At 40.0% G+C, this 22,377-nt stretch overlaps 1 protein-coding gene across 1 annotated transcript; it reads left to right on the top strand.

The window, feature by feature from the left end:
* The first annotated feature begins 7,337 nt into the window (after positions 1 to 7,337).
* Positions 7,338 to 21,186, top strand: LOC103459722 (ankyrin repeat and SOCS box protein 13-like). The gene is made up of 6 exons (XM_081604320.1): positions 7,338 to 7,512; positions 8,752 to 8,966; positions 9,830 to 9,986; positions 10,087 to 10,221; positions 10,349 to 10,540; positions 11,416 to 21,186. The coding sequence occupies exons 1-6, from the start codon at positions 7,470 to 7,472 to the stop codon at positions 11,541 to 11,543; spliced, it is 870 nt and encodes a 289-aa protein (XP_081460446.1). The 5' UTR covers positions 7,338 to 7,469; the 3' UTR covers positions 11,544 to 21,186.
* The last annotated feature ends 1,191 nt before the right edge of the window (positions 21,187 to 22,377 follow it).

The following is a 22,377-nucleotide window of genomic DNA, read 5'->3' as shown; positions in this document are numbered from 1 at the left end:
CCATCAATTCAAAGTATACCTGGGTGAACCCGTTTGTTCAAATAAGTGTTCTGTATACGTCATTCATTTGTTGTCATTTCCTCAACAATTCTTAGTTTTACAGAAGATTAGGGCCACTGAAAAAAATATGAATTCTGACTTTAATCTTAATTCTGACTTTAATCTCAGAATTCTGACAATAAAGTCAGATTTTTTTTTTCATCCATCCATCCATTTTCTTGACACCCTTGTCCCTCAGTGGGGTCGGGAGGGCTGCTGGTGCCCATCTCCAACTTACGTTCCGGGCGAGAGGCGGGGTCACCCTGGACAGGTCGCCAGTCTGTCGCAGGGCAACACAGAGACACAGAGGACACACAACCATGTAGACAGACCAATTAACCTGACAGTCATGTTTTTGGACTGTGGGAGGAAACCGGAGTACCCGGAGAAAACCCACGCATGCACAGGGAGAACATGCAAACTCCATGCAGAAAGACCCGGGCTGGGAATCGAACCCAGAACCTTCTTGCTGCAAGGCAACAGTTCTACCAACTGCGACACTGTGCGGCCCAGTTTTTTTTTCCAGTGGTCCTATATTCCTCTTCCGTAGTTTTGATATGTGTACATCAAAATTGTATGTTGCTTAATGTGTCCTTATTTCTTTAATATCTCCTTTAACTAATGGTGATGTACAAGTGTTATTTATAATGTACGCTTTATTTTGAGTGTAATGTGTTCTATTTGACACCATAGCAAATATGGTATCAATATTTTTGGATTAGGCAAACCAGAGCACCTGGAGAAAACCCATATATATGCATAAATGCTGTAGTGGTAATTACTACACAAGAAGCATTGAATGACATACTGCTAAAAATAATGTGCAGTCACAATACAGGGAAATATTTTGAAACTCACATGTTTAATTTATAAGGGAGACCTGTGAAATACATAATCAACAACATAAGAACAATAATAATAAAATCTACTAAGCACAATCAATGTGTATGCCAGTACTGGCATACACAATGTGACTTATCTAATCTAAACTGTCATTGTGTGAAATTACTCATTTTTTTGTTTTATGTGGGCTGAACTACTTTAGACCAGGGCCTTTATTTTGGCTGGTTTGTGAAGTTGCAGTCCCAAATCCCATCCTTCCCTCCATCCTGCATGTGACATGCATGTTTCTTCTTCTGGCTGAGCCCAGCCAGCGCTGGAAAATATATCTCGTACCTCAAGATCCAGTCTTTCTCCAGATTGTTTTCCCAGGCTTGGTTCTGGTTTTTACATGCGCTCCCCACCACCTGTCTGTCTCTGCCGTATCACTGTTCTGAACGGTCTCGGTCTTCACATGTGTTGTTCTCTTCTGAAGTGGATTCTTGATGCTTGTCTCTTAGCCTTTGGGGGTCTAAACAGTCTGATTCTTTCAAACTTGTGTCTTGTGAATCTGTTAAGTTGTCTTCAGATATCATGTCTTCCAAAGGACTTTCCTCTATCTCTTTGTCACTTGTCTTGTCCTCTGGCTTTGTGAAGTCCTCCTGTTTCCCTTTCTTTTCCAGCCTTTGGAGGCCTGGAGAGTCTGACTCTTTAACAGTTGTGTTGTGTGAATCTGTTAAGTCATCTTCAAATCTTGTGTCTTCCAAAGTCCTGTCTTCTAACTCTTTATCATGTATCTTGTCAACTGACTCTGAAAAATCCTCCTGTTTTTCATTTCGTCTCAGGGTTGAAAGGTCTGGACAGTCTGACTTTTTCACAGCTGTGTTGTATAAATTTGTTAAGTTATCTTCAGAAGTTGTGTTTTCCAAAGTCCCATCTTTTATCTCTTTATCACACATCTTGTCCTCTGACTCTGAAAAATCTTCTTGTTTCCCGTTTCCTCTCAGCCCTTGGAGGTCTTGAGGCTCTGACTCTTTCACAGTTGGGTTGCGTGAATCTATTGAATTATCTTGAGATGTTGTGTTTTCCAGAGTTATATCTTCAAACTCTTTATTGCATGTTTTGTCCACTGACTCTGAAAAATCTAATTGCTTCTCATTTTCTCTCAGCCCTTGGAGGTTTTGAGGGTCTGAGTCTGTCACAGTTGTGTTGCATGATTCTGTTAAGTTATCTTTGGACGTTGTGTTTTCCGTTGTCCTGTCTTGTAACTCTTTATCACTTGCTTTGTCCACTGACTCTGAAAAATCTTGTTTCTTGTTTCCTCTCAACCCTTGGAGGTCTTGAGGGTCTGACACTTTCACAGGTGTGTTGCATAAATCTGTTGAGTCATCTTCAGATGTTGTGTCTTCTAACTCTACATCACTTGTTTCATCCTCCGACTCTGAAATCTTCTCTTGGTTCTCGTTTTCTCTCTGCCTTTGGGGGGCTTGAGGAAATGACTCATTTATAGCTGTGCTGTATGATTCTGTTAAGTCATCTTCAGACGTGTCTTCCGAAGTACTGTCTTCTGACTCTTCGTCACTTGTCTCGTCCTCTGACTCTGAAATATCAACTTGTTTCTCATTTTCTCTTAGTCTTTGGCGGTCTTGAGGGTCTGACTCTTTCACAGTTGTGTTGTTTAAACCTGCTAAGTCATCTTCAGTTGTCGTTTCTTCTAAAGAGCTGTCTTCCAACTCCTTATCGCTTGCCTCATCCTCTGACTCTAAAAAATATTTTTGAGTAGGAGGCACACATTCCCCATCAGATAATATTGAGTCCAAAGAAATTTGTTTCCATTCTCCTGCTAAGTTAGAATGCTGTCCGGTAAACTTCTGATTGTCTGCTGGACGAATTCTATCTTGTATATTCACAACATGAAAAGACTGAATGTTTCCAAGAATGTTCTCAATGTCTAGTTGGAAGGAAACAAATTTCTTCTTGAGATCATTGAGTTTAAGTACAAGGGAAGTTAAACGTTTTCCCATGTTGTCTTTGTCCTTTTTCTTTGATTTGGTCCCAAGTTTTACCATTGATTTTAAATCCTCTATCTTGTGTAGGTAATTTTGCTTGGTCTCCTCCAGCTCTTTGATCAGATCGTCTGCCTCTTTGTAATCACATTCCAGTACAGTTTGATATGACAGTTCGTCTGTCAGGTCCTGAACCAGTTTTTCTAACTTAGGGTTCAGTTGTGTGAGCCTTTGGCACTCTTTTTTTGCACACCTGTAGTGGTATCTCGTGATAGGCACACCAACTAGTTGTTGTTTCAAACTTTCGAGCTTTTGCAAAAGACTATTGTTCTTTTTGTCTAAATGATCCAGGTTTTCATCTTTTGCCATGGTTTTGTCATTCAAAGCTGCCAAGTTGAATATTTCCAGTTTGTCCATAATCTGTGTTATGCAGTTTTCTTGAATCTTCATCAAATTTTTGTTACCCTCTGCAAACTTTGTGTACTTATCAAATACTTTAGTTTGATATGAAAGTTGGTCTGTCAAGATGTCAACATGATTTGCTAACCTAGTGTTAAGAAGTTTGAGGCTTTTCTGCTGTTCTTTAGCCCCACGTAAGTAAGATTTTAACACAGGTTTCTCAATTAATTGTTCATTCGTCCTTTCCAAAGTACGGAAAAGTTCATTCCTCCTTCTGTCTAAATACATCAGTTTTTCTTCCTTTGCAGTCCATTTGTCAGCTTCCAGATTCAACTTCCTAATCCGTCTTTCACATTCTTTGCTCAACTCCATCTCAGCTTTCATCACTTTTTTGGGATTTCGGAGATCTCTCTTTTTTTCAAGCCTTTGGTTCTTTTCCAAGAGTTCTTGGATTGCCTCGTTATTCCTTTGGCGCATTTCTTCAAGATCAGTAGAGACAGATTTCTGCGTCCTCTTGAAAAATGTAAACATTTTGAAATTGTTCTTGCTGTCTAAAGCTTAAAAAACGTTACAATTTTTCTTGCCGTTTAAAAACGAGGTAAAATGTCAGAGCGAAACAATGCTAGGAGAATGCAGGAAATTCTGCTGGCAGAATATGCCTTTGATGTATGTGACGTATATCAAAGGCATATGTGACATCATTGGTGATGTATGATGTCTCATACACCAAGCTAATGGCAGACAGTTTTAACATAAACATTGGTTTCATCACACTTGCATTCCAGGTATCTGACATTGGTTTATGACTAGACTAATCAAGATATCACTGATTATATTTTAATGAGTCCCTATTTGAATCTTTGGTACTACAGTTTTGTATCACTTGTGGTTATATTTGTATTTAATAATACATTTCTAATCGAGTGACTTGTGAATAAAAAACCTATTTCCCCTTGGAGATCAATAAAGTATATCCTGTGGCTTAAATTCATCATATTCACAATAGACCCTTTTCACATGACGTCACACAACTTCCGTTATGGCTCGGAGCAGTGTATCTTTAGTTCCGGTGTGTGTAGTTAACGCTGTTTCTGGACTCTAAAGCTGCTGCCACAAATATGATTTGAAGATATATCACTATTTGCAAACAATTTTTCTTCATCAACATAATCTAAACTGGACAAATTCCTCGCTGATTGATACCAGTTTGACTACGAAGGTACGTGTTTTGGTTTTTTCTAGCTGCTAGTTGACATGCTAGGACAGCAATAGTAATTTGTCAGCTGGCTAACATTATGTAGCCTTTCTGTTTTGGAAATAGAACGTATTTCGGCTCTAATCTTAATCAGATTTTTATAGTATAGACTGGGGTTGCCACCCGTCATGTAAAATGCATGATCGTATTAAACCCTCCTCACTTACGCTAGTTTCATCTCCCGCTCAGTAGCGACATTACCTGTAGCCACAAGTCCAAAACTTAACAGTTATGCCAAACACCCGCCGCTCCACCACGTCCTGAGAAGTTAAACTCCTGCTACGATCGAGACATGAGAAGGAAGATGCTGTTTTAGATAGATATAGATATTAACGTTTCATTGGAGAAATGTGATGAGCTATCTATCTATATATCTATCCATCTATATTAGCTCATTAACTTCACATTTCTCCAATGAATATTTATCAAATGTTATGCTTAGAAGGTTAAGTTTCTTATACTTTGTCTTCCTGCGGCTGTAGACTTGGCAGTAGAAAATTGATAACAGGAATAATAACTTTATATCCCTTTTAACAGGTTACACTTGATTCTGCTGTGGTGCCTGTGGAAACGAAGTGCATGAAGTTTGTGCTCAGCTGGTAAAACCCTGTGGATCACATGGTGGGACTTCTGCTTCTCACTGCTCACTACAGTATATTATTGCCTCTGTCATCCACCAGTTCACTGCAGACTGGCACCAGTTCACTGCAGACTGGCACCAGTTCACTGCAGACTGGCTCACGCCAAGGACCCAACATGGACGTCTTCTTAAGTTGTAAACCCTGAGTACATAATGTTGAAATAAAATTGATATGCCTTTTCTAAATACATTTTCTCTATCAATGACTTAAATTAACTTTAGTAATTATGTTTGTGTAATGTAGTAACCATGTACAGTGTTTAATATAACTATTAAATAGATGTTTTAAAGAAACAGCCACAAACCTTATGTCTTTGGTCCACAATGGCAGCTTTAATTTGAGCATTTCCTCTCCTCCACATACTTTGTTGCCAGATGTGTAAAATTTACAAAAAGAAGCAATTTAAATGTAAAAGTTGCACATATGTAGATTACTCAAGAGAAGCTATTAACAATATTTTTTTTTTTTTACAGAACTTTACACAACATCAATTCATTTATTAATAGATATATTTAGGTATTAATTACAGAATAGATACACAAAGATTTCATTTCTAACAGCTGCTAGCAGTAGTGAGTGTTCATCCAAGAAGTGTGACTTGCAGGAGCAGGGAGGCTCTGTACTGGTTTGTCCTTTTAAATCAAGAGGCCCATGATACTTTGACTAGACAGCAGATGTCCCACAGCTGATTGACTGAACCTGCCATGGACAGAAGAACAGACCGTCCCAGATATGGTGGGTTGTTAGGTCGGCTACTGTTGAGAAAGACGGACAACAAAACAAAAGGAGAAATTATGAATCACATCAGAATATGGAAATTATCTGGCAGATGGTGCTTAAATCAATATTTAAAAGGCTTTTCTAAACAACAGTGTTGGAAGATGTCAGAGATTTTAGTGAAACTTTTGACAACACAGCAACATACACGTACAGCGGTGTACGTGTATGTTTCCTAACTGTGGCTAAAGCTGCTGCTAGCTGGTTTACTCTCCGATCGGAGGCTGGTTTCTTTAAATACAGTGAATGGTAAATTGACAATGACTGATGAAGGCTAACATGTAAATACTGTTTTATTACAGTTAATACAGAAAGTGAACCTTTTAACGTTACAGCACTGACAGACAGCGGTGTATATATTTTCCCAACTGTGGCTAAAGCTGCTGCTAGCTGGTTTACTCTCCGATGTTTATTTTATACACAGTTAGAGAATGATGGCTTGACAATGAGTAATGATGGTTATCTAACACTTTAATGCTGTTATTATTAACCTTACCTTTTATTATATCCTTAATGAGTAATAAGTATCCGTGAATTTTTCAGTCAGGTTTCCCGAAGCAAAATCACACCGGAAGTAAATATACACCGTTTCGAGTTATGGCGGCCATTGTCTGACGTCACTGTGGCAATTAAACTATGGCTAGTCATAATGTAAGTATATAATAATTCCCTTTTCTGGCTAGTTATAATTCTACAGCTATCTTGAAATACACTGTAATTCTAGATATCTTAAATGTACTTTTAGGTAGGATGTAAATAGATCTGACTAGTGGAAATTACATTTCGGATATTTTGAAAGTAAATAATGATTAGGTAAAACTAAATAAAAAATATTTTGAACTGTAATTTTGACTCATCAAAATTTATTTTATGATATTTTTAGACTAAGTTTTATTGGCCATTTTTATCTTTTTCTGAAGATTTCCCATCTTGTTATCTTGTTATTACTTCCACTGTTTATCTGGATTTTTGTGTGGTAGGTACAGACAGTTGATCTGATGATTACCAGCCACTGCTTCTTATCTAGCTCGACCACCTTGAAAAATGAGATACCTTGAAAAAATCGGTGAGTCTCATTTTTAAATTTGTGTTCTTATTGAATGCATCTGATTTCCTACATCCAGGTAACCAAGATCAGAAATCTCTGTACACTGTTATTTATTGTGTTATTTTATATCAGCACAGCAGTACATTTGACTGCCCTGCAATTATTTAACTCTTAAATGATTGTTTTCTCGTTGATGCTATGATCTGGCCACTCCTGAAACAGGGCGTAACGTAGCAAGGCTATTATCTGAATTATTAAATCGATATGCATGGATACATACGCCTGAATATAGCTTTGTCCGACGTCAAAACCTAATTTCCGGAAATATTCACAAAAACTACAACTACCGGGCTCCTCGTCGGCGCCCAGTCATGTCACGTGACTACAGAAGCATGCAAGCAGTGAAGACGCGGCTGTTTACAAACAAACATAACTGGATCTCCTTTTAGCGTCGCTTCACTGGTGAAAGGAAGAGAACAACCAGGATGGAAATGGAGATTTCTCAGCCGTATTATGTTGGGGACATTGGTGAGTACAAGACACGCAGAAGCTCCGGAGAGACTGTCGCTTGTTTAGTCCCGACCCGGTTTGACGTTGACGTGTTTGGCGCGGCTGCCAGCTAGCTTAGCTCGGGAATACTGTGTCAGGGTTGTGCACCGCTTGCAGGTTGCTAAAGCTGCCTTCTCTAGGGCCCAAGCGCATAAACATCAGGAACACTGTGTCAGATGTCTTTTGTATCGCTGTTATCAGCAGCTCTCTCGGCTGGGGCCTCAGAGTCTTTAACCCAGTGTTTCCTCCTAACCCGGGTGCGCGAGCGGTTCGCCGCATGGTTCAGTGGTAGAGCACGCGCACCATTTACATAGAGCCCTCCCGAAGCTCAGTCGTCCCTGCGTGTTTAGTTGTTTCTCTGCTTTGACTCACCTGATCCAGCTGGTACTATGACTTGGGCCTGTTCCAGCCATCAGTTGAAATCAGCTGTTCTGCAGCAGGGAGCCCAACAACATGCTGGGCAGGTTGGAACCACTTAAGTCTGAACAGAAGCAAGTTATCTTATTAAAAGATAAAAACAATCATGGATTTAGAGGCATTATAACAAGATGAATTCAATGTTGTGTCTTTTTAATTCTTTTATACTAGTTGGCTCTAGTTTTCTACATGAGCTTTAATATTTTTTTAGGTGAGCTACCTGTTTTTTTTTTTGTAGTTTTTGTTTTTATTCCTTTGTAGAACGGTCCCTATTGGCCTCATTCTACAAAAGATGGCTTTCTTAAAACTAAACAAATACACTTTTATTTTTTAAAGAAAAGTACCTAAATTTGTATCTATTAAAGTTGATATGAGTTTTTCTCCTGGCGATATAAATTTGTTGCACTACCAAATGTGTACTTTTGGAGGAAGGATGAGTTGCTTGAATTGAAAAGTTGCAGAGTTCTGCCTTAGATTCTTGAGAGGTAACATTGAAATGACGAAGGTTCCACTAAGTTTGGGTGATTATTTGATTTTTTTCAATTAATCAGAGTTTACATTTTCTGAAGATTTAAATTTTGTAAAATCAGCTATGGAAAAGCAGCTGACTGCATCCAGAGTTATGATGCCAAATGAAAGGGTTAATAGATTTTTAGGACGTCTTCTTAGATTGAAATTCAGCAGTAGGATGGATGGATGACTGATTCTGGATGACATGAATTAGTTTTAACTCGGTATGGATAACAGCAGCCTGCGGTTGGATAGATGGTCAGCCTTCCTCCTGCCCCCTCTGCCCCTCAGGCTGCTGGGCGGAGAGGACTGAGGTGCATAAGGCAGCGTCTCTCGGCCACGCCTCCCACCTGCAGCACCTCATAGAGGGCGGAGCTTCGGTCAACATGGTGGCGGTGGACTCCATCACGCCGCTGCACGAGGCCTGCCTCCGGGGAGGCAGGCCTCGTGCCTCCCCGGATGCGCTTCTGAACACTGCAGCACATGATACAAGTAGCAGGGAACTTGTTCTGGGGACAACTGACAGATAAGATATTCTTTGTGCCCCATCTCTTTCTGATGCCGCCCTGGGCAAATGCCCATATAACCCATATCAAAAACCTTCACTGTATGCACATTTATAAAACATGTCTATGAAATTGTTCATTGTCTCAAACTAAGCATGTCTACTGATTCTCAGTTTTCCAGGAGGATTAAAAGGAAGTCATTTTGTTTTGAACGTTTGTTTAGAAATGTCCCTCTCCTTTCATTTCCTGTGGAACTTGTCCGATGAGGCCACAGTCGTTTGTCCTCATCCAGCCGAGCGGCCGACATATTTCGTACATGTGAAATTTCGATCTTTCAAACTTTTGTTGCCGTCTGCTGTTGTGGAAAACTTTTGCTGTCGCTCCCTGTGTGTTGTACATTTCAAACAATTTACTTGCACGATAAATTAGGGTGTCCCAATCAGATATTGATATTGGAAATTGGTTCAATATCAGCCTAAAAGCAAGTATTGAATTACATCGGCCTGCATCTAAAATCTCTGCTCCAGGATTTAGTCCGCCCCAGTTTTTCTATCCAGCAGCGCTTGTGTCCCACATGACCCACTGGTTAATAATAAACTAATCTGTTGTTCACTCAGTAACATCGCTTGAATAAGCTTTTTCTAAAATTGCACAGTAGAAAATATTTAATAAAAATATGTATGATTAGTGTTGATATTGTATCGTCCTAAAATATCGGTATCATATCTGAAGAGAAAATGTTGTATCGGGACACCAGTACAATAAATACAAATCCCCAAAATTGAAGCCATAATATCGAGAGTTCTTCCAGAAAAAGATAGGGTTTTAGATTGTGACATTGTGTGTCCCATGTTTGAATCCAGGTGGATGCCAGGAACGTGGATGGAAGCACGCCGCTGTGTGACGCCTGTTCAGCTGGTAGCCTGGAGTGTGTAAAGCTGCTGCTGGAGCGTGGAGCCATGGCCAACCCGGCCCTCACCTCCCGCACCGCCTCCCCGCTTCATGAGGCCTGCATGGGAGGCAAACACTCCATTCTCAATCTTTTTCTATACAATGCAGGCTTTTTTTATTCACCCTAATGAAGGATGTTTTTAAACTGGAGAATGTTACATTCTAACAGGTAACTCGGACTGTGTGAAGCTGCTGATTGCCATGGGTGCTTGCCTAGAAGCGTATGATCTTTACTACGGAACTCCGCTACATGTGGCCTGTGTTAATGCACACACAGAGTGTGTTAAAGTTCTGCTTAATGCAGGTGTGTGTCACTGCAAAGCAGATTTGATGGACAAAATCCAATTAGGATGTTTGCCAACGTTCAAAAAAATACAACAAGGGGTTTATTGACTAGAAAAGGAGAATGACTGGTTGTCCTTTGTTTCTAGGTGCTAAAGTCAATGCTGCTAGGCTACATGAGACTCCGCTGCACCACGCAGCTAAACACATGAGAGTTGAAATGATTGAGGTTCTTGTAGAGTTTGGAGCCAACATCTACGCTAGAGATCAGCTCAACAGGAAACCGGTGGACTACACCACACCCGGCTCTCCTTCTGAGGCCTGTCTGCAGTTTTATGAGAGTGAGTTTGAATTCTTCCGCGGTCTAAGAGACTGGGTCATTTAGACCCCGCGATGTTTTACTCTGTTCGTGGTCCGGCAGGGTCCCACTGACTGTGTGCGCTTTCATTAGTTTTTGTGTGTGTGTGGTTTTGGAAAGCGATGGTCTGATGGGACACCTCCCTTTGCTACCCTGCTGTTCAACAGTGACTTTTGCCACGCTCCTTCTGAGCGTTGTGTTAAGAAATCGTTGAGTGAGCCACCTTTAGAAAGGAGGCAGCGTCAGGGAATCTCCACAAGATGGCAGACTTAGACTTTGTGATAGAAAGATCATTATGCCACTTCTACAACTTTATTTAAAAAAGAATCTTAATCTAAAATGTAAACAGCTGTAATATTTTTGCCATTTTTTTAAAACACTTTTAGGCTTATATAGACATTAATTCCTTTAGCACTTAGGTTTACATAGCAGAACATGATTAAAATATTTAGTTTGATGTTTGTTAAAGACAACCATACCTTACAAAAACACCAGAATTACAACATGTTAACACTTTTTAAACCAAAGATAAGGATAAATACAGAATGACTGAGTGAAAACTAGATGCTTCCATAGAAATTAAACGAGTCACTATTATGATTGGCTATAATTAAGAGATTTTCTTCCACCCATCATTAGCACAATGCCAAGAGAGAAAGACATCAGGAATGACCTTGTAGAGAAGTTAATGAAACAGAACTGTTGTTTCCCATCAACCTGGGAATAGTTAAGGTGCAATTTCCAGTTGTAAGACCATCTAGTAAGATTAACAAGTGGAAAACATTCAGGGTAAATATTAAATCTATGAATGTGTTGTTGTAAACATCAGGAGCTAAGTCTGTCCTGTCCTCTCCATAGCCGCCCCCATGACTCTGCAACAGCTCTGCAGGTTGGCAGTGAGGAGGAAGTTGGGAACAACAGCTCTGAACATCATAGCTCAACTTGACATGCCAAAGCTAATCATCAGCTACCTCTGCTATCAGTGACCGTCACACCTGCTGGGAGAGTGGGCTCCAGCCTGAAATCAAACTGTTGACTGGGAAGCAAACACACACTGGTAAACATGGTGCCAAGCAACACATCAATGCTTGTTTTGTCCAATACTGCACTTTATTATTGTGTGAATACTCTAAAGTGCAACTAAGAAGATTTAGTATAGCTTGTTAATTAATGGTAGCATATTAGCTAATGATGGTCTGCCTACTTATGTTAGCATAGAAGAGAGAGGTAGTTAATGCTAACTATCATGGTATGGTTAGCTAATACTGCAATCCAATGTTGGTGTCTGAGACACTCTGAGCATACCATGCTAAGAGCATATATACTATCTAGATAGGGCTAAAATTGCCATGTTAGCTCATGTTAGCATTTTTTATAATGAAAAGATGTAAGCCACTGTTTGCATGGTAGAGTTCATTCACGCTAAAGTTTGCATCCTGCTTGACTTTAGCATTATAGCTAATGCTGGCATGAGATGCTATTAAAATAGCAGCTAGTCCTGACTATTTTTAGCTAAAATGCTACTATTGACATGTTAAACTCGTAACTCTACGATTCTCGCATTTTTTATTTTCAATAACTTCTTCTGTTCAGCTCCTTCAGAATATGAACTTATCAGTTTTATTTCCTTTTGGTTTCGGTCTAAAAGTGAATGTTTTGGGCAGAGAAGATTGACAGTTGTTTATTTAAATGAAGTTAAGTATATATTAGCAATATGTCTTAATTTATGTTTACTGTTTGTCTTGTAAGACTTAGAATAGCACTTACTATAAGAACTTTCCAAGTTAGTTTGAGGACTATTATGTAATAACACTATAACACTTACTGATTGTTTCAGCTCACTATGAGGTAGCAAAAAAGTCCTTAAAATGCCAATTTTTTTTGAAAGTGTGCACAGATAATTTATTTTTTTTTGCATTTTAACATTTTTTAGGAAACTGAATAGGAACATTTGATTACATTAAATCCACTGCTGAAACTATAAAATACTATGTCCATATGTCTATTAATTTATTTACAAAAAGTATAATTATGTATTTAGAGTGGCAGCATTATCTTGAACAAACTTACTTCCCTGGAAGGAAATGTTGGGACTGAATATTGAATATTAGAGATGTGCCGATCAGGTTTTTTCCTGCCAATTCCGATCACCCATGAGGGCCGATCACCGATACCGATCACATAATTATTATTTTTCTTTTATCATAAACACTACCGGTTACATTATGTGGAAAAAGGAACCATGAATTCACCTTAATTTAGACAAAAACTTGTTTTTAATAACTTTTTCCAAAAATAAAACTAAACAAAACAGGCATTGTGCAAATTGTACTGCTGTAGTAATACTATCTTTAACAGACTGAAAACATATGAAGGCTCTGAAGAGGCTAAATAATGCAAAAAGTCAAAATAAAACCTCTCAACATTGCCTAAAAATTCAAGTATAAAACTTAACATTCAAAGGCGAATGCAGGTTCCATTACAATAAACAATCCTGAGTTACTGAATGAAAACTTCCTGATAGCATAGCGGCTAGCTGATTACTGCTAGTTCTGAGTGGCTGTTTCTGACTGAGCGGAGTAATTATGCAGAGCAGGGAGGAGATTGATTACTTTTTCAGAGATTATCTGTCTCATGTTAGGACAGCGAAAGTTTTAATATGTATGTAAAATGTATTTTTTTAGGTTAGATGCTGCAGCTTTAAACAGAGGTTCGGTGTGAGAGTCACTACCAGGTGGAACAGAAGCGGCGCTCCGTCTGTGAAATAGCCATTAGTTAATGGCTGTAGCGCGTAGCAGCAGTTCAACAGCGAGAACAGAACCAGCGTCTTACATCGCGGCTCGAAGACTTAAATAATTTTGCGGGTTATTTGTTTAGCTTTCTGACCGTCATGCTAATCCGGGTGAGTGTTTGTAGCTGTGCGCTGCTTTACCTGCTATCTGATCCTCCATATGTCTTTTTTACTGCAGTGAGCCTCGATGTAGCCAAACTCCATCAAGTATGGCATTGTTTTTATGCCGTATTAGATTCGTCGTGTTGATGCATTTTGACCTGCTTCACCCCACGTGCTTCAATTTTCCGTAGCAACACGCAAACTTCCCCATTCACTCAGTGTGATATAGTTCCACACGACATCGCTTAGGATTTGTTGCTGCGCGCTTGCGCAGTGTGAAGGAAAGAGGAGACCAGCTGCACAGGCAGGCTGCAAAATGAGATGCAGGTGATCAGTTTGTGTGATCGGCGATCACCGATCATACACTTTTTCACGGACATCGGCCGATTATTATAGGTGGCCGATCAATCGGCACACCTCTAGTGTGTATATATATATAGAAATATATATATATATATACACACACACACGCGCACACACACATGGGTCCTCTACCAGAGGCTTGGGAGCTTGAGGGTCTAGGCTGTGCCTAGAACTGCACATTTTTGGACTGAGATGTTTGATGTTGTTCCTGGGATCTGTTTTAGCCACTGCTCCAGTTTGGGGGTGACTGCCCCGAGGGCCCCGATGACCACAGGCACCACTGTGGTCTTTACCTTCCATTTCTTTTCCAGTTCCTCTCCGAGGCCCTGGTATTTCTCTAGTTTCTCATGCTCCTTTTTCCTGATGTTGTAATCACTTGGTATTGCTACATCCACCACAACGACTTTCCTCTGTTGTTTATCCACCACAATGTCCACAATGTGTGTGTGTGTGTGTGTCTGTATATGCGTGCGTGTGTGTGTGTGTATGTAATATATAGAAGTACTTAAAACAGCTAAATTGTGTGACACCTTTTTTCAGATCTCTTTTCAAATTATATGAGCATTGCATCTTTCTACGTACAGTTTACTGAGTTTGCCTGTTAGGATTCTTTGATGCTTGATGTTTAGTTTTTCAGGCTGCAGCTAACACCAGGCATGATTCCTCTGCACAGGCCAGCTGAACTTCAGCCTGCTTTAGCTGCACCTGTGTTTTAATATTTAGCATGACGGCGCTGCGCCAAGCTTTCAAAGCCCTTCATCATTAGTCTGTGATTGCTGTCCAAACTTCTAGATTCACCCTCTCATGTGGCTGTGGGCCTAATCCTGCCTGGACTGTACAGATCTGGCCTGAATACATCTGCTGCACTTCACCTATTGTCAGACAAGCTTGATTCATCCAAATTTTAATTTATGAAAGTTTACCTTTAGCCAAGTTAAAATGTTTTGACTATTAGTCACTCTCAGGAAAGGAGTCCAAGTCAATAAAGTTCGAGCTTTAAATGGAGCTCTGTGGGCCTTTAAGGATAAATAAAATGTCTGACTCCAATACAGATCTGAAAATAACCAGTGGAAAACATGCTCTGTTTAAAAACACCTCCAGGCTACAGTGGGGAACGGAAAAGAATCAAGTGAAGGGAAGGTATGAAAGAATGTCCTGCTTTCTAATAAGTCAAAAAGACAGATGAGGACTAAATCTGGAACACACTGAACCTTCTGACAACAATATGAAAAGCAGGTAAACCCATCAGAAGCACAGTCTAAAAGACAAAAACTTCCAACAGCTTATGTAACAGATAAACTCAGAAGCACATGAGTATAAAGTGGAAGGAAAATCGTACATGGTTAAAAAAACAAACAAAACAAAAAAACAAAAAATCTAATTTGCATCTGCATTTGCATTCAGCCCCTTATTACGGGAAAGACGTTTGCAATCAACCTCAGCTGGGAAGCACTTTGCAAACCATCGCATATGCAGAGCTGGCCAGTGACCATAAGTGGGCAGGTTGGAGAGCAAGGTGCTTCCTGGTGCAGGTTAGTTGCAGAGGTTTTGTGGCTCGCTCTTTGGCCAGAGCCCTGAATAGTTTTGGCATCGAGGGAGAACACAGAAGGACAGCCATCCGTAGCAGCAGACATGGGCTCAAAATAGTTGTGGCTTTAGAGAGGAGAACTGTGGAGTTGATGTAGCTAGTTAGCCATCTGGACACGAGCTGGACACTGATCATCCCTGGACGGGTCAACTGGAAGGGAGTGTATGATGTTGAAAGACCAGAAACGCCCAATGATTCTAGGATCACTGCTGATGTGTGCAGATACATCAGTGGATGTATTCTCACACAGAAAATCATTGAAAAATATATTTTTTGTAATTTATCTTCATTTCCCACACATAAATATATTTCAGGTATTTGTTTCAGATAAATGCTGTGACTATGGCTTGTATATTTCAGTTTGGGAGATGACTTGACTGATGAAACCATCAGTAACTGGAACGTTCACACTAAACCTCAGGCTGTGTTTATTCTGTCTGCATTCTTCATCCAGACTTGATTGTAAAATGAAAAAAAAAAACCAACAACCCAGTTAACAGCTAACCACTGGGCATGTGATCGTTGTTGCCCATATCCTGGATCTGGCCGTATGTGGTGGTTTGTGAAAGTCGGACTCCAACTGCAATCCCAAACCTTGAAAATATCTCACCAAAGGTTTTGTTTTGCAATCCTTTTAAATCTGCTGCTATCTCTGTTTGTCTAAATTAATGTGCTTCGCTTCGGTGAAACACTTTGTGCACCTCCAACTTCTTGACTCACCTGAACCAACACATGTTAGGGGGATGTGTTTAGGAAGTTACTGTTATCTCAGTTGTACTCTACTACCACTAGGTGGTGCCATAAATAAAGAAATGAACAGAATACATGCTGTTGGAGGACTTACAAACTCTTGTATAAAACTAAAGCAGTTGGTAGAGATTAACCTTGCTACCTTCCTCTCATTGCTCATCTTCCTCCTGAGAATTAGACGCTGGTTATAATGGGAGTGTTGGGGTGTGTGGGCATACAGAGAGGAGCATGCAGGAAGTAGGAGGCTCCTGGTTGAGAACGAGGGATAAACATGGAGCTGGATGGTGTGATGATCCAGTGCCATACTCCTCCATCAGATACAACGGCTGCAAAAAAAACCCCCCACCTCTCACTCCCTTTGAAATTAGCTACAGATGGATTGTGGTTTCCAGACATGCTTGTTATATACAGCCTATGGGTGTTTCATAATGAAAAACCTCATGTGAATGTTTAAGTTAACTAAATGTGGATAAGGGTCTAAAAACACCAGTAAATGAAAGGACAGAATGGCATGTTGTAGTGGTGGTTTCTGAGAACTGCTCTTCTGTTCTCTCTTAGTTATTTTCCAAAAAGAGACAATTTGGTTTAGAACCAAGTGTAAAGAATTAGTTCACCCAAAGATGGGACCCTGACTCAATATGAAGTAAAAAAAAAACTGCTGGAGAAAGTCACCAGATGGATGGATGGATTCTGAAGGGCAGCAGCAATGTTTTATCCCCAACATCATTCAGTATATGGTTTTATTACTGAACTCTGTTTTCAGCCTCTCCCCCAACATCCTCGCTGACCTGCCTGCTGGGTTCCTTCTTCATGATGCTGATTGTTTATTTATGTTCACTAACAAACCTCTGAGGTCTTCAAAGAACAGCATTTATGGTCAGTTTATTAGAATACTAGGACCATTAAAGAAATCTAAAAAAAAATAAAAAATAAAATACTGTAGCCATCGAAGAGGAAATTTCCACCCGAACATCCAGACATTTTCAGATTCGTTTAAAAAAGCCATAGTTGCCCGAAAAAAAAATTGCTATTTTCCATCCTCAAATATGAGTCGTCCACATTCACATGAAGGTTAAAGATAAATATTTACAATATTAAAACTGAGATATTCCCTGATGTTATATGGTCGGAAGTTTGTAAGTAAAACAAACAAACAAAAAATCAAAAGAAGTTGGCAAGACAGCTGTACTTGCGAGGGAATGAGGAAAGCAAGCAGCACAGGTCAAGAAAGCTTGGATCTCCTAAATTATAGCACATAGATATCCCCGCAAAGATCCTGGTGAACATCAAGTTGGAAGATTACCCCTTTTACAGTGATGATTTATTGATTGCACAGTAAAATGACAGACTTCCAAAGTATTCTCAGCTTTTGAGTCTCGGCCTCCACCCATCGTCTACTCCCACACTTACAGTCCAACTGCTTTGGTCTGAGAAAATCACATTCACGTGTGTCTGGATTAGAACGCTGAACACACGTATACACAGAGGGAGACTTCAAAAGCTGCCAAAGGACCGAGACATCTGGTTGGAGTTTCTGGAGGGAGTCCCCTGTAGCAGACGTCCCCTGTCTCAAATGTATGTGTGTTTTGCAGTGTAAATGAACTGAGCAGACATTTTTCCCTTTCCTTTGTTCTTTAGCTTCTTGTGTCTACATTTAAGCAGTCCACCTCTGAAAAACCAATGACTAAACTCGTTCTGATTTAGTGCAGTGGAGTATTCCAAGGTTTGTGCACATCGACTCATTCATTGGGACGTGTGCCAGAAGTAAAAGTGGCCTGTTTCTAACCCCAGATACTGTACGCTTCAATTATGTCTGAGGATCCATTGCAGCTGACAACTTAATGACTCCGATTCAGACTTCAAAAGATCAGTTAGGGGTTGACTGGAAATCCTCTGGGTTAATGTAGTGTCAAACCCAGAGGAAGCAGCAGAAGGGAGAATGGGATTACTAAAAGCTCCCAGGTTGTCGCTTCATTTTCTGTCAAATGTGCGTCAAATATATACCAGAGAATTCAGATCCTTCATCTCCATTGTTGGCTCTGCTGTTTTTCATCTTTCTCTTGACAACAGCATATAGAGATGTTGATGGTTGTCTAAGTTCAGTTTCTCTGCTCTGTCTTCTCAGAGTTGGTCATGGCAGATGGCCACTCACCCAGAGTCATGCTCTGGTTCTGCTTGGGATTTCTTCCTGGTAAAGGGGAGTTGTCTTTCTACTCCCGATACATGCATGCTCAGTACGAGAGATTGCAGTGAAGTCAACCAGGCTCAGATTGGCTAATCGGTAGAACAGGTCCTTTCCCTTTGGGCAGTTCTGATGATTGGGTCTTTTTTTCCAGGCTGGTGTGCAGTCACAGCACTGGTGGGTTGATCCCATCAGCTGCTACTGTTGTATGGCAGACCATTCTAACCTGAAATTGGTTTCGTCTGTTATTGATGTAAGCGTGGTGAAGCTGATTTAATGTTAAAACTACTTGCCATAGTTGTTGCCCCAAAACTGGTAGCTCCTTTTTTTGTTGTTGTTGGTTTTGTTTTCAAAGATGCTGAAAGGTGTAATGTGTCGCTGCACTCGGTCAGCAGCGGCTTTTAAAAGATGGATGGAAAGAGCAAGGATGGTACAGCGAAGGCTAAAAATGAAAATAAGGAAAGCTGCAGGAAAATGAAATCAGCATCTCTGTCAGGAACTTGTCAGGAACCATGAAGTACTCTAAAATGTCCCACTACACAGCTGCATTGACTGCGGACTTCAGAGAACCCAGTGGACCAGAACCAGCAGGTGACATGACATGTATACTGCCTGGAGAAACTTCCCACTGGACCTCTCCACTCTTTGGTCATCCTGACCCTGAGCTGGGCCCAGCAGGGCTATAGTCAACATGGATGCCTGAAGGTGAACAAGTCAGCTTCAGGCATCTGGAATGTAACCAAACCAATCTTCTGAGGCTCTTCCTGCTATCTTGGCTGAAATCTTTTCTTTTGGTTTTGTGCCATCACAGTGTCAGGGAAGGGCCAGAAGCTTAGAAAGCTAAGAAGTTATCTTCAAAAGGCTTAAAGTATGTTAATTTCTAATGTTGAAGACGGCAATAAAGCATTCCCCAAAAAACAATTTGTCATTATTGTAGCAAACAGGAGAAATAAAACTGGAAAGATTTAGTCTAATTAGAAGTAGAAACCTTAATTCTGACCTATCAGTTTGCACACTATACAAACTGCTCAGTCAGTCAGTCAGTCAGTCAGTCAGTCAGTCAGTCAGTCAGTCAGTCAGTCAGTCAGTCAGTCAGTCAGTGACTGACAGTGTGTACTGACAGTCAGTCCAGGATAATTGCAGCTCATTGATGTGCAAAGAACAGCACATAGTGTACTGAAGGACGGCTGTTGCTTTGAACTACATTTTTGTACCTGACAGCTATTAATTAGATCTTCTTCACCGCGCTCTTGGCACACTTTCAGCATCAGTGGCATTAGAAGCTTTTACTGTGTGGTAAGTCTGGGAACGACAAGGTGGAGTTGAACATTGTGTTCATGTTGTAAAGGCCTGTACAGAGGCAAACACGTCTATTAAAGTGGGTTCTGTTTCACATGTAAACTTAACAGCGCTTAGCAAAAACCCTTGATTGTAAGTACGTTGTATTGGATTAAAGCAAACGTCTATTTGTAATGATCTGAGAAGAAACATGCATTAAAAGTAAAAGCCATGGGGTTTGTTGTGTGCCCAGTTAAAGTTGTACATTAATTCCTATTATGCCACTTAAGCATGGAGAGACTCTGACTGTATAAACATTTTAAGCAAAGAAACAAAGAAACCGATAGTTGTAACTACTACCAGTAAAAATCATTTATGAGGTGAATTTGGTGGAAGTATGATTGTGGCTACTTGGATATATGTTATACTTCAAGAACATCAAAGTTAGGACAGATGAGGTCAGACCAGTGGTCTTGGCTCACAGTTGCAGTGATCAGCGGTCTAAGGTCGCCGCCCCTCCTGCCCTGCTGCATCTCCACCTCAGCTCTTCTTTCACAGCACATTTGCACAGCACCTCCCTGTTGCCACCTCCCTGCTAACAGCTGTAGCGATGGAGTGTGTCCAAGGCTTCAGAAGGCCTGGGCAGGACATGGACCCGGTGCATCCCGGTACAGTTGGAGCTGCAGACTTGTGGGTTTGACATCCTGCATGATGAACTGTCTTGTCCGTTGCTTTAGAGTAACGATCCCTTAGCAACAAACATGAGGCTGCAAGTTGCTTATAAAATTCAAAACTGCACAATGACATGTTCAAAGTGAGGAACTGTCAACTTCCACACAGACTACCAGGAAAAAAATATTGTCCAATCACCATTTTTTTTTTTTTGAAATCCCAGTCTTTGTAAGGTAATTAAAGGTTTTAATCACTTACTTAGTCTCTTCCCATAAAATGTGTTATTACTGAAAAATGCCATTTTTATGAATTAGATAAAGGTACGTACAAAGTCCCACCCCTTCATATGTGGTATCATTGAAAAGCCCTACATGTCCTCTCCAGATACCAAAAGGAAGTAATTCAGTAGAATGCAGGGGGTGGAAGATATTCAAGTTTAGAAATGTCCTCTACAGACGACAAAAATGAACTGTAGTAGATGGTAGTCAGGAGGATATTCAAAAAACATTTTGTGACAGAGATGGGGGGGATCATGATTTAAGGATTTAAGAGGAGAAGGAAATGGAAAAAACAAACAATGTATTACAATAACCAATGATAATTTTTGTGTATCAATGTGTGGACGGATCCATAAGAGCTTATTGGAAAATATGTTGCATAGGATGGGTGTCTCAAAGACTAAAAATTCCATTATTGATATTAATAATGTGTGGGGAATTGTATTTTCAATAATGAGGATGTGGGAGTACTTTAAGGCTGATTTGGAGATTAAAATGAATCATAAGATCATCTTCTACCTGCTTCTTCTCGAACAAATTGTGTAAAATTGTTTGGCATAGCTACTTGTCTTATTCTTTTCCTGTTTTCACTTTATGTCTGTGAAATAAATAAATCTGACCTCTCCGGTTTTCTCTCTGTAAATGATTTTGTGCATACTGCACCAGGTATGTGCTTATCCAAGTGTGCCCGTCTCATCTTGAATTTTTTTATTTTTACTTACTACATGACTTGAAGTAAAAAGAAACAGAAAATTTAGCTTTCAAGCTTAGAAAGTGGGTCTTCAAGAAAAATGTTTTTCTTCCTCCCTTCCTGGTCTTCCGTAAACCTTGCAGGCACACTGTGAAAACAAAAAACAAATCAGTTTGGAATAAGGAGGTTACAGTCTTATCTTTTGAACTACTATTCTCATTCCAATACAACACCCCAGAGATTTGTAGTTGTGCGTGATTTACAATGTAAATTGATCTTCTAAGGTATAACCTTAGAAGATCAATCTTCTAAGGGGATGAAACTTTTTTCCATCCCCTTGTCTTCAAAATGCATAAGTGAGAAAGGAAATTTTCCTATTGATGTTTTTTGTTTGTTTCTAAGTTAAAGTTTGGAGACTGTATTACTCCTCAGCAGTGCTCTGTTCCAAACGCTGCACCACTTCATCATTCCTCACATTTAAAAACTTTGCGAAGGTTTCAAAGTTGCACAAACGTTCGGTACATTATGATGATAAATCAGCCGTGACAGGGTCAGGACATGCTTCAACATCATAGAAACTGTAGAGCGCCTCTGCTTTTCTTTTCATACACATATTGCATGCATTAGAAGGAAGCTTGGAATGTTGCACAGAAACCATCACAATGGCTTCGGAAGTCGGCCTTCAGACTGGATCAGTCATCATGCATTTATTTCATCAGGAGGTTTGAGGAAGCAGCTTAACACAGGCACCAGAGTAAGTAGTTTGAATAAAGTAACTACTTAATTTGGCTGTAACACATTTATATCTGGACTTAGGTGTAAATCCTCACAGACTTCACAGTTTAAGTTGCTTCTTTGACTGTTAGAATATTTTCATTTGAAAAGTGCTTCTTAAAGCGATAGAAACCCATTTCAAGGTGTCTTTTATGCCATGTCTGATATATACAAAGTTTTTAAAACAACTGATTAACTTAAAATTTTTTAGCTACTTGATTGTGCTGTAAAATGGCATAAATATTGCTACTTAAAAAACACGTTTTTTTTTTTTACATCCTCTGAAGGAGCTGTGAGAGGTGCACAACACCAAGATGCATTATGGGAAGAAGAGAAGGTGAGGCAGTGTAA

This window comes from Poecilia reticulata, chromosome 23 (genome assembly GCF_904066995.2).
Source record: "Poecilia reticulata chromosome 23, P_reticulata-male-v2, whole genome shotgun sequence".
NCBI classification, from domain to species: Eukaryota; Metazoa; Chordata; class Actinopteri; order Cyprinodontiformes; family Poeciliidae; genus Poecilia; species Poecilia reticulata.
This window is presented reverse-complemented; position numbering and strand designations above follow the sequence as displayed.

Bases quoted from the DNA above. Each gene is read 5' to 3' on its own strand.
- LOC103459722 (XM_081604320.1), top strand. From the start codon at position 7,470: ATGGAAATGGAGATTTCTCAGCCGTATTATGTTGGGGACATTG. The intron at 9,987-10,086 runs GCAAACACTCCA...ACATTCTAACAG, and splicing joins TCATGAGGCCTGCATGGGAG to GTAACTCGGACTGTGTGAAG. The intron at 10,541-11,415 runs GTGAGTTTGAAT...TCCTCTCCATAG, and splicing joins CTGTCTGCAGTTTTATGAGA to CCGCCCCCATGACTCTGCAA.